Raw genomic sequence first — 12706 nt, 5'->3', positions numbered from 1 at the left:
TTCCAAGAAGTCTGAAGATGGTATAACTACTTTCCAGTACAGATTTTTCTTGCAGTCCTTGAAATTGGAAAAAATAGCCAAATATTATGGCTAGTTGTTTGGTACATCTTAACTTTCTCTAGACTGTATAAATGTTAACTTTCTCGGTTCATATTGTTATGCTGGAGAAAAAAGTTTCTAAATTGCATCTCTTTGTAAAGAATTGTATTGATTTAATAAGGCTGAACATTTTTGGGTAATGATATGAATTTTATTTTTAGTAAGTATTTAAACCCTATTTGACTTATACCTTTTTTAATCTGTTCCTGAAGAATTTGAAGAAGGACTGTAAAGTTGAGAAAACATGAGTGGCTTTAATGAGCAGCAGAAATGGTTTGAAGCATATAATCCCAATTGTGGAATTCTGGCACAGCCTCTATGGACATGTATTCTTAAATCCAATCCGTGCTGAAAAAGACAATTTTCTCATTTTAAGACTTAAAGTGGTTCTACAGAAAACTTATAAATAGATAATGAATTGTGGTTTAATATACCTTTGCAGTTCAATGCATGATCATTGTGTGATTTATTAATGCCCTCTAAGTGTTGAACTTGAACAAATAGCTTTGCTATCACTAACTGATTTAGGTGCATTGTGGGCAGGCATCAAGACAGAAGGTGGATTGACACAAACACAGTCACCTGGTCAGACAGGCTTTCTGAGCTACAGTGCAAGCTTTAGTACTCCTCAACCAGGACAGGCTCCATACAGTTACCAGATGCAAGGTCTGTATAAATGATTATAATTCATTTGGTTTTAACATATTGTTTTGTTTTATTAAATTCAGAACTTTAATTCATTCAGTGAACCAGTTGATGACAATTGTACAATTTAAATATTTTGTATTTGGGTATTCAGAAATAAAGTCATTCCACAGAAGCCCCGAATATGCCAGCATAAATTATTACATGAATACAACATAGATTTTTACAGTGAAAATACCATGAATGTATTTTGGATTATAAATATTCTAGCCTCCATCTGAGAAGAAACAGTGACAGTACATTTTTTTTTATTGTCTGGAAATCAGAACATAAACATTTTTATATGTGTTTGACTGCTACACCATCTGTACATATTCATATAAATTGTAGTTAGGTAGGACAGGACTTATTGCAAGTTAATTCTTGGGTCTGAACATCTGAATACAGTTTGTGAATTTTTTATTCATTTTCATAAGTATTTTTCATTCATTTTAATGATTTTGCAATATTAACATATTCAAAACTGTTTCTGCTTTTAGAATTCCATTTCTTAAAGTCTAAATCTTCATCAAAATAAAATACAGTAGTGTGGAAAAACTGAGATAGTTGTATCCATAAGTATGGTTTTTTTATCTGACAATTTAAAATAATCTCTCAAATTAACTTGTTGGTACAATTTAGTTTATGTTGGAAGACAGCTTTGGAATTGGTTTAAGTATAACATATTACCAATTGCAGTTAAATGTGTCTTTAGTAGTTACGTTTTTTTCTAATAAACTATATTTTTATAACTTTTTATAAAATAGTAATATTTTAAAATGAGAAATGAAAAGAAACAATATCTAAATTTAAACATCACATCAATTAAAAACCAGGATCCACAAACACCTTCTGACAGTCACACACCATGATTCCAAATCCTTAATTTCCAACCATATCGACACCAAACAGCACCAGTTCAATTGGAACAATACAAAAATTATCAGTCATGCTACTACCCGTCCCACTCTTGAGTTCATTGAAGCCTGGCACTCCACAAGCAATTCCAACAACAGATACGTTGATTTACAACCTCTCAGAATCCAAATCAACCACACAGCCAATCAGAGACAGCACTGACCCTCAACCAACCCACGCAACCCCTCACCCCCAGATCAACTTCTAATGACCCTGACCTGATGTAATCTCCTTATATAAGACCTATCATAAGACCTATCACAAGACCCATCACAAGACCCACAGCTGACCCATCACAAGATCCTCACTTGACACACCCACACCTGAAGCCCTTACGACAGTGGTGGCGAACCTATGGCATGCGTGCCAGAGATGACATGCAGAGACCTCTCTGTGGGCACGCGTGCCATCAGCTCACTCTGTTCCATTTCTCCATTGCGTTTCTCACCGTCCTTTGCAGGACTAAAAAAAATGCGCGAAACAGCATTCTGCCTTTGTGGCGGTGCATTTTCTGTTGCTGCCTCCATGACCTTGCCCCTTGCATAGCACAGTGAAATTTAGTGCACTTCACAATGAGGGAGATGGGGTCCCGTCTTCCTGGAGCCCATTATGACACAGAGACAAAATGCGACCATGTTGATTCTCCTCTGTCAGTTGCTTTTCCTGCAGAGCTGCCTCTGTTGGGATGCCCTGCCTCCCTGCCAGCCAGCTGGTCTTTGGCTTTCTACAGACTAGCTAAGCGTGGGTGAGCTGCTCCTGGCTCCTCGGCCTCCAGACGTCAGATTCCCACCACCCAGCCCCAGTTCAGAGGATCCCCCCTAGGGAAGAGGGGGGGAAGAGAGTGAGGGAGGAAAAGAGAGAGAGAGATAGAAACAGAGAGAGAAACAGAGGAGGGAGGGAGGGAAAGAGAAATGATATGACAAAAGTTTTTCTTTTTTATTGTTGCTAAACGTAATATTTCAAAAACAGGATAAAAATGAAGGAGCATGAAAATGCATTTATCACGTTTTTCTTAGAACAATTAGCTAAACTCTGCATTGTTTATCATAATTTTAGGTAGTAAAACCTCATAATTCAGGTTAAATTGCCATGTTGGAACTTTGCAATAAATAAGTGGGTTTTGGGTTGCAGTTTGGGCACTCGGTCTCTAAAAGTTTCGCCATCACTGTGTTATGAATAGAAGAAAACTGACATTGACATCCTTAAACTCTGCTGAAGATGTTACCTATCCTGGTAACAAAATGTTTGGAAACCAACCCACAAGCTCGGAGAATGAACCCTCACCCTCAGCTTACAGAAATGCTATGAAGAACAGAAACTTTAACATATTAACTAGATGAAGGTTACCTTTTAGAAAACATACACAGAATCCTTTCTGGAAAGCAAGGTTAATACTTACTTTCTGAAATAATAGTGAATTTGAAACACAATAATTAAGAATTAAGGTTAAACTATATATTTAATCTGTGCTCTACAATTGCCACTTTAATCTTGCTGGGAACAATGGCTTTATCATATAGTTATTCTATATTTGCTAAATAACAACATGATTGAGAGTAAAAGTCAATATAGGTACTAATGAATGTGTTGTACTGTTTTTATTCTTAATATATGAGCATTTTTTATCCCTTGTGAATGCTAAATACAATTTGTATAACTAGCAAACATTTTCAAAGCTATATTAATTAAAACATGTCAGCCAAACCAACACTGGTGCTTTACAGATTACAAGTCTTATAATGCCTATTCAGAATGATTACAAGCTAGGAAAACAGAAAGGTTAAATATGAGGCATAAAGAATTATAGATCAGTGTCATCCTCTTACCTTTCATGTTTGGGTATAAGTTCAGTTTGCTTTAAAAATAGTTACAAAACTATGTCAAAGATGTACACTGCTGCAATAGAGAATGAGTTTTCTTTTTTTTCAGAATCCCATCACAAGATTGTCATATGAGTAAGACATTTAGGGTTATTTACTTCAACTTTTCTGTATATAACAGTCTTTCTCTCAATTACAGCTTTTTCTTTATTGCTTTTATTAAAAATCCATCCTTCACATGTTTTTTTTTAACTATCCATATGTTCAAATTAGCTTTTGGGTATAAAAGAAAGTACAGCTTTGTAGATAAAAACATTAAAACAAGAAGGCCATCTGTCTATTTGGGAAACGAAATTGACAGTGAATTGCAGTATCCAAACCCTTTTAGTGAGTGGTCTTTCTACTTGAAATGCCATGTAATAATGCTCTAGGAATTAGGAGAAACAGTAATTTCTCAAGAAAGAGAAAAGTGTTGCCCAAGGCTATATAGTGAATAACACTAAAATAATTTATAATTATCTGTGCCACTATTAGACATGACACAGGTTTGCCTTTAGCTAAAACGTTTTCTTTCTATGGCAAGAAGGTATATGTGGTGATATTAAATTGCTTAAACTGAAAACTCTGGATACCTAGTTTCTTCCAGGATCAACAGAAATTAATTTTAACATAGTTTAGTCCTATTATTGAATGTCCCCTGGTTAGTCACTATGCCAACAGAAGGCTGAACTAAATATTAGAGATGTGCACTATATTTTGAATTCAAAGCATTATAAACTTAATTTTTTATATCTTGGATTCAAAACAGATTGTTCTCATCTTATTATTCTGAGTTTTGAACAGCTCTGGTTCTTATTTGCAACTGTTTTTGTTTTAATTAAAATGGGGCTAATATGTTGAGCACAAAATGGAGCTGTCCAAACAGCACTACAGCACTCATTAAGATTGAAACAACCATGTTGAACTTGAAATCATTCTTCAATCATGAAACAGAACATTTCAAATTCAAAATGTGTTGTAGATCCATGCTAGGCATGTTTTAGTCTGACTGAATGTAGTTATACTAAAGATTTATATACTTTCTCTTTAATATTTTGTTTTAGGAAGCAGTTTCACAACATCATCTGGAATATATACTGGAAATAATTCACTTACAAATTCTACTGGATTCAATGGTTCGCAGCAGGTAAATATGAGAGGTGGGGTTATTTGAAATATTTTTCTCACTTTTTATTGCCATCTCAGTGTACCTTTTTTGTAAGAATGAACATTGACTTCCTGCCCATTGTTTATAATCATAACAACATGGCATAAAAAGAATATGCAATGGAATGGTAAAAGCAGAAAAAGGAACACTTGGAAGAATTGTGGAAATTAATTGAAAAAGTGTTTTGGATGGCTTGCAAGCATGAGCATAGCATCTCCCTGCCATTCAAAGAAGTAGCTCAAAAAAATTTTAGGCAAATTATAAAGAAAATGCCATTGCATTATGAGTTGCCTTAATTTTAATGAGCAGCCGAGGTAGTTGGGTTGCTTTAATTAAAGCCAGAGAAGTGGCATGGTTTGATGAGCTCTGAATCATTTCTGAATATTTTCAATGTTTATACCCCTAATATTTTTCTTATGCATACATACTCATGCAAAGCATAGTAAAGAGCAAGAAATAATAAGCAAAAAAAATTAAAGTCAACGCTAAGTGAAACGAAATACAAAAAAATACAATTCACACATCATTTTATATACTTCTCCATATATTAATACCTTACAAAACATATTTGCTTCCACTATGAGCTTATCCCATTTCCTAAATTGCCTTTTGTTGTTTAAAAGTTCACCTATCTCTTTTTAAAGATCACATCAACATTAGTATCCAACTTTTTTCTTGACACACTTACTCTTGCTTGCCATTTTGATTTCATCTTTATCTAGTTTCTCTGTGATCAAACCATGTCAGTGTATTTTCTTCACATGAATCATTCACTTCTGTATTTAATCCACACCTCTAATGTTGCCACAAGACCTTAGAGATTTTTCCAAATATAAACTACCAAGAGAACATCATACCCCCTTTTTATTTGACATTGAACCATTTTATTTATTCTTACACTTCCTTTATTTCTATTTTATATCACATTACTGCTTTTAGCAATCAACTCTCAGCTCATATGCTCATTCAAAACATTCTATAATATATATGTTTTCTGAGGTTTTCGCGGGTATTTGTATGTGGATCTTTGGTTATTCAGATTTTTTCCCGCGTAAAATTGGAAGTATCTAGGCGACGTTTCGTTGAAGTCTCATTCATCATCTTCAGGCTTGTGTCTTTGGCTTTGTGCTTCTCGGAATTATGTGAGCTTGCAGCTGCTTCTTCCTTTTAACTGCTAGTGGGGGTGTGACTTGATTGGGTGAGGGCTTGGCTGTGTTCTGATTGGATGGGGGTGTGTTCTCATTGGTTGGAGGTTTGGCTGTGTTCTGATTGGTTGTGGTGTTGGCTGTGTTCTGATTGGCTGGGGGTGTGTTCTGTTCAGGTGGGAGCTTGGTTGTGCTCAAGTTAGTCTTAGTTGCTGGGGGATTTGAGCTAGTGAGCTGTGATCCTGCTGTTTGGCTTCGCGTTCGTGGTCGTGCCACATCTTCATGGTGGGCGTCAGTTCGCTTCATGTATGGGTCGGAGGGGTTTGAAGCGGGTAGTGATGCAGCTGCGGTACGGCTTCTGGTCCGTGGTCATGTCTCATCATCTGTGTGGGTGTGAGTCTGCTTTCTACATGGAAGTGTGGTGGTAGCATCTTTTGTGGCCCTCATGGGTGTGGGTCTGGTGTCCTTCTTCATGTTAGGTACTCATTTGTTAATGAGGGCGGGTTTCCAGATGGCTGGTAGGTGGGAGGTATCATCTCGTTTATTCATGCTGTGTGGGCATTTTTCTATCTCTATGGCTTCTCTGATTATTCTGTTGTTGAAGTGTTCAGTTTTGGCGATAGTTCTGGTATTTTTAAAGTCAATCTCATGTCCTGTGACTTTGAGGTGTTGGACCAGGGAAGAGATTGGTTCTTCTTTTTTGATTGTGTTCTTGTGTTCTTCAATGCGTGCACTTATTCTTCTGTTGGTTTGTCCAGTATATGTGGTGGGGCAGGAGGTGGAAGGGATTTCGTATACTCCTTGGTTTTCTAACTCGATTTTGTCTTTAGGGTTTCTTAGGATGGTGGATATTTTTCTGTTTGTGCAGAATGCTGTTTTAATGTTGTGTTTTTGGAAGATCTTGCTGATTTTGTCTGTAGTGCCTTTTATTTATGGGAGGAGGATTTTGCCGTTCTCTTGTTCTTTGTCTTGGATTTTGGTTGGGGTTTCTTTTTGGATTAGGTGGGTAATTTTCTTTCTTTGGAATCCATTGGCTGTTAGTACGTTAGTGAGAGTATGTAGTTCGGTTTTTAGGTGTTGTTTGTCAGCTAAGCATTTTGTTATGGAGATGAGTGTCTCGGCTACGGAATTGCTCTGTGCTGGGTGGTGGTGTGAGAGTGCGTGTAGATAGCGGTTTGTATGTGTTTTCTTCTGGTAGATGGTGTGTCCTAGGGAGCCATTGGATTTTTTGTATACTAAGACATCTAGGAAGGGAAGTTGATTGTTATCTTCTGTTTCCATGGTGAATTGTATTTTTGGGTGTAGGCTGTTGAGGTGTGTGAGGAAGTTGTTCAGTTTTTCATTCCCGTGTGGCCAGATTATGAAAGTGTCATCTACGTACCTGAGCCAGAGTTTGGGTTTGTGATCATATTTTTCTAGAGTTTGTGTTTCAAAGTATTCCATGTAGAGGTAAGTGATGACAGGTGAGAGGGGTGATCCCATAGGTGCTCCTTCTATTTGTTTGTATTTTGTCCGTTGTAGGTGAAGTATGTATTGGATAGGCAGTGGTTGGTCAGATCTAGGATGTGCTTGGGGGGGTTGTATTTGCTTTGGATGGCTGTCAAGGCTTCTTTTATAGGCACTTGGGTGAAGAGGGATATGACATCGAAGTTCACTAGTAGGTCGCTGGGCTGTAAGTTTTGTTTCTTTATGATCTCAATGAACTGGAATGAGTTTCTTACATGTGAGTTGATGGATTCTGCATAGGGCTGTAGTTGTTTGGCAAGAAATTTGGCTAAGTTTTGTAAAGGTGAGCCTATGGAGCTGACTATTGGTCTAAGTGGGGTTCCTTCTTTGTGTATCTTGGGGAGACCATAAAGCTTAGGGCATCTGGATGATTTCTGGGTATGATTCTTTGCTGGATTTCTTTGCTGATGGGGGAGGCTTTTATTTTGGATCTGGTGGTTTTTTCTAGGTAGGTGGTGGGGTCTGTGTTTAGGGGTTTGTATGTGTGGGGTCTTGGAGTAGTTTGGTTAACTTGGTTTGGTAGTCAGATGTGTTCATAACCACTGTCGCATTGCCCTTGTCTGCTGGTAGGATTATTATGCTGGTGTCTTCCTTCAGGTAAAGTAGTGCAGTTTGTTCTTCTTTGGATAAGTTGCTTTTGGGTGGTTTGCTGGTGCAGAGGATGTTGGTGATTTCGAGTCTAATTCTGTTAGCATCATCAGGGTTGGTTTTGGTCAGGCTGGTTTCAACTCCACATATAATGGTTTCTGTGGTGATGTGTTTGGGAGCGACAGCAAAGTTGAATCCTTTCGAAAGGACATTGGTTTCGGCTTCGGTCAGGATCTTGTCTGATCTTGCACTGTTTGTTTCATGTGTGGCTGTGATGGGGAAGGAGTTTGTTTCTGGCATTGTTGTAGCCTTTTGAGTTTGTTGGTGTGTGTGTCTGTCTTGAGGGTGGTCTGTGTTTCGGCTCTCCAGACAGCGAGTTGTTTGGATTTGTCCCAAAGTGCGGGGTGAATCTTGTTGCTGAGTCTGAGGTGAAGTGTGAGGAGATCTTTGTTGATTTGGTCTAGGAGGAATCTTTTTGTGTGAAGTTTATTTCTAATTAGGGCCAATTCTGTTCTTTTTAGGATGCGTTTGGTGGCTGCTGTGTTGGCGTGGAATTTCAATTGGAAGCTTAGGGGGATTAAATGTTGATCTCGGCAGTTGCGTAGGAATGCAAGGTCACATAAAATGGAAGCTCTTTGGACTTCAAATTTTTCATAAGCCCTGGTCAGATGGTGGGTTTCCTCCCCGTAGAGGTGCAATATTTGTTTTGTGACGTTTTCGCGGGTATTTGTATGTGGATCTTTGGTTATTCGAGTTTTCTCCTGCATAAAATTGGAAGTATCTAGGCGACGTTTCGATGAAGTCTCATTCATCATCTTCAGGCTTGTGTCTTCGGCTTTGTGCTTCTCGGAATAATGTGAGCTTGCAGCTGCTTCTTCCTTTTAACTGCTAGTGGGGGTGTGACTTGATTGGGTGAGGGCTTGGCTGTGTTCTGATTGGGTGGGGGTGTGTTCTCATTGGTTGGGGGTTTGGCTGTGTTCTGATTGGTTGGGGGCTTAGCTGTGTTCAGATTGGCTGGGGGTGAGTTCTGTTCAGGTGGGGGCTTGGTTGTGCTCAGGTTAGTCTTAGTTGCTGGGGGATTTGAGCTGGTGAGCTGTGATCCTGCTGTTTGGCTTCGCGTTCGTGGTCGTGCTGCATCTTCATGGTGGCTGTCAGTTCGCTTCATGTATGGGTTGGAGGGGTTTGAAGCGGGTAGTGATGCAGCTGTGGTGCGGCTTCTGGTCTGTGGTCGTGTCTCATCTTCTGTGTGGGTGTGAGTCTGCTTTCTACGTGGAAGTATGGTGGTAGCATCTTGTGTGGCCCTGGTGGGTCTAGGTCTGGTGTCCTTCATGTTAGGTACTCGTTTATTAATGAGGGCGGGTTTCCAGATGTCTGGTAGGCAGGAGGTATCATCTCGTTTATTCATGCTGTGTGGGCGTTTTTCTATTTCTATGGCTTCTCTGATTATTCTGTTGTTGAAGTGCTGAAGTCCAAGAGTTTGGAGTTTGCTGTGTTCTGCTTGATTGGTATTTCTAATATCTTCTGTCTGTTTTGTGGCTTTTTTTGTCTTGATTGGCTGGAAACATTGTGTTCCTGTATTGGAGGGTTTTAGTGCAGCTTGGCTCCGAGTAAATGGACGGCTATCATTTATTAGGAAGCTAGGTTTCATCTGGGTGCCTGGTTGGGGTGTGTTTGAGCTGGAGGTAACAGATGGGATCTGTTTGTGCCCAGGAGTTTGCCTGGCTTGTGGTGGGGAGATTTTTTTGTTTGTGAGTGCAGGCTTCCAAATAATTGACAGTCTGGTGGAATCATCTCTTCTATTCATGATTTCAGGTCTTTTTTCAATCTCTATGGCTTCTCTGATGATTCTGTGGCTGGGGTTTTCTATAGTGGCTAGGGTTTTGGTGCCATTGAAGTCGATGCTATGACCTGTTGCTTTCATGTGTTGGACTAGTGAGGAAGTGTGTTCCAGCTTTTTTACTGCATTTTTGTGTTCATCCAGGCGGGTACTTATTCTTCTATTGGTTTGTCCAATCTATGTGGCAGGGCATGATGCACAGGGGACTTCATATATGCCTTGGTTTTCCAGGTCAATTTTATCTTTGGGGTTTCTTAGGATGGCTGCTATTTTTCTGTCTGTTTTGAAGGCAGTCTTGATGTGATGCCTGTGTAGTATCTTACTGATTTTGTCTGTAGTACCTCTTATGTAGGGCAGGACATTAAATATATTTTTGTATTTATTTTTATTATATTTTCTTTTTAGAAGGATGTAGTAAAATATTCTTCCAATAACATGTAATGGACGCAGTCTTCACATACATGTTAAACAAGTTGTACTACCTCTGAAAAAGAAATTATGAGCATACATTAAAATTATATTGGTTTTACTTGAAAACTTACTATTTTAACATTCTTACAACAATCATTTTCCTATTCCTCAATTATCTTCGACACTATTATGTATTTCCTTTTTGTCTGACAATATCTGAGAATGTCAAATAAGTCTTTCTATGTATAGAATGTATAGAACTGCACTAGGAGTAGGGAGGGTCCTTGGTGTTGTCTGAGCTTGGTTTTTTTCTTGCAGACCTTTCATTGCCAAAACTAAATAATATCAGAGAACACAACCAAGTTCTGGCAGCAGCAAGTACTTCTCATTTCAACCCTGAGCTAAATATTCTCTTTTATCAATGTAGTAGTAGTTCTTACATAATGATCAGCTGCATAAAGAGAAAGGAAGAGCCTGAAAAAAATAATATTTCATTTTTATTTCACAAATAATATTTGTGTTAGTGAAATACTTCTATCATCAAAGGTTGCCAGAGCTACCTTTTTAAAATGATTACAAAGCAAATACAGGTAGTCTTCAACTTATGACCTCAATGGAGCCCCAAATTTCTTTTGCTGAGTGAGATAGTTGTTAAGTAAGTTTAGCCCCATTTTACAACCTTTCTTGCCACATTTGTTAAGTGAATCACCGCAGTTGTTAATTTCGTAACACCACTGTCAAGTGAATTTGGCTTATAGACTTTTCTGGTCAGAAGGTTGCAAAAGATGATCACGTGTGCCTGTGACACTCCAACGGTCAAGTACCTGAATTTTGATGACAAGATCATGGGATGCTGCAACAGTCATAAATCTGAAAAATGGTCATAAATCACTTTTTTCAGTGCCGTTGTAATTTTGAATGGTCACTAAATGAACTGATGTAAGTCCAGGACTACCTGTACTTCACTCAGAAAAATTTGATATTGCGGTATCTAGAATTTTGACGTTTATTTTTATTTTAGTAACAGAATTTTAAAGCTTTTTAAAAATTCAGTGTATAATTTTCACTTTCCAAATTTAGTTTAAATTTGGTAGAAACAGTTTCTATAATTATCTGTTCTTTAGAAATAAATATTAGAACAGTAATTTATTTAAGGCTAAGGTAACAGAAAGTGCATACAGAATTTGAATTTATATTAGAAGTAAATAAAATGCAATTGCATACTGATGGAAAGTGTAATTCAGCATTTCTCTTGCCTCTGATAGGAATATCCATCTTATCCCACCTTTGGCCAGGGTCAGTATGCACAGTATTATAATAGTTCTCCATATCCCCCGCATTATATGACAAGCAGCAACACCAGTCCAACAACTCCTTCCTCCAATGCAACTTACCAACTACAAGAACCACCAAGTGGTATCACAAATCAAGCTATAACAGATGCTACAGCAGGTAATTGTTCTAGTTTATTACCTCAATAAACATATCAGATGCATAAAGATAAATTTATGTTATTGTTTTTTCAGTACTGAAAAGATGGGTTAAAGATAAATTGTATAGCAATGAATTTTCAGATGCATGGTTTTTCTACAGTTTTTGTAAAATTGTCAAAGTTTGAAGTAATAAAAATTGCAAGATGAGAAATAGTATTTAAAAGTCTGATTTCCTCACCTAAACTATTTTAGGTGCTAGGCTAAGAGTAAGAGTGCAGTTTTGTAGTTGCTTATACTGTATGTGAGTATGCTCAAATAAATTCAGTGAGATTTGTATCAGAATAAGCTCATAAAAATAGTTCCAGAGCAAGAAATTTTTGAGAAAAGCAATGTTTGGTCACAAAACATTAAGCTCAGGTTTTCCCAGTGGCAGATAGATAGGAGGGAAATGTAGAATTGTATTTCTGGCTGCTGTATTTAGAGAACTACAAGCACAACCAAAATTTCAAACTAGAATATGTATAACTTTAAAGTAAATTTAATTGCAGCAAGTTAGGATCAAAAGATTATTTTTACTTGTTCTCCTGGAGACAACAGATGACAGGAGAAAGAACTGGAGAAAATCACAAAATACCGTACAAAGACCTAATAGAAGACGAATGGCTATGGCAAGAGGGTTGGACTAGAAGTCCTCCAAGATGCCTTCCAATCCTATTATTCTTTGCTCTATGTACTAAAGCAAATAGTAATAGTAGCAATAGTAATGGGCACCTAGGGTACAATCCCAAAATAACTTGTCTATAGAAAGTTCAATGTGTTGAACACCTTGTTCCTCTATTCCCAGTTTTATTATGCTTATACTAAGATAAGGACTTAGACAACATACCCAAGTTATACCTTTCTGATGAAATTTTGTTGTGACTGGCAAAGGGGAGAAGGATATGTTTAAATTCATTTGAAATTCATTTCATTGATTTTAGTGGCTGATTGTCCTTATATATGATTAGAATTAGAGACATTGCAGAAGTAAGAATTGGCATATTCAGATAAGTTTCATG

The 12706-nt window shown here is 37.7% G+C and overlaps 1 protein-coding gene across 24 annotated transcripts in view; it reads left to right on the top strand.

Annotated features, from left to right (window-relative positions):
• The window catches only part of EYA1 (EYA transcriptional coactivator and phosphatase 1), a 93477-nt gene that overhangs the window by 30396 nt on the left and 50375 nt on the right, over positions 1-12706 (top strand). For 16 of the 24 annotated variants that reach the window (XM_087961856.1, XM_087961848.1, XM_026691739.2 and 13 more), the window contains 3 exons: positions 628-765; positions 4625-4707; positions 11481-11667. In XM_087961856.1, the coding sequence (XP_087817982.1) occupies positions 628-765; positions 4625-4707; positions 11481-11667 (408 nt within the window). The remainder of the gene's footprint in view (positions 1-627; positions 766-4624; positions 4708-11480; positions 11668-12706) is intronic. The other 8 variants (XM_026691752.2, XM_087961858.1, XM_026691745.2 and 5 more) reach the window with 1 other exon arrangement.

The sequence above is a fragment of the Notechis scutatus genome, chromosome 3 (assembly GCF_049901735.1).
Source record: "Notechis scutatus isolate UNSWTSFEM ecotype Mainland chromosome 3, rNotScu1.2, whole genome shotgun sequence".
In the NCBI taxonomy this organism is placed as follows: Eukaryota; Metazoa; Chordata; class Lepidosauria; order Squamata; family Elapidae; genus Notechis; species Notechis scutatus.
This window is presented reverse-complemented; position numbering and strand designations above follow the sequence as displayed.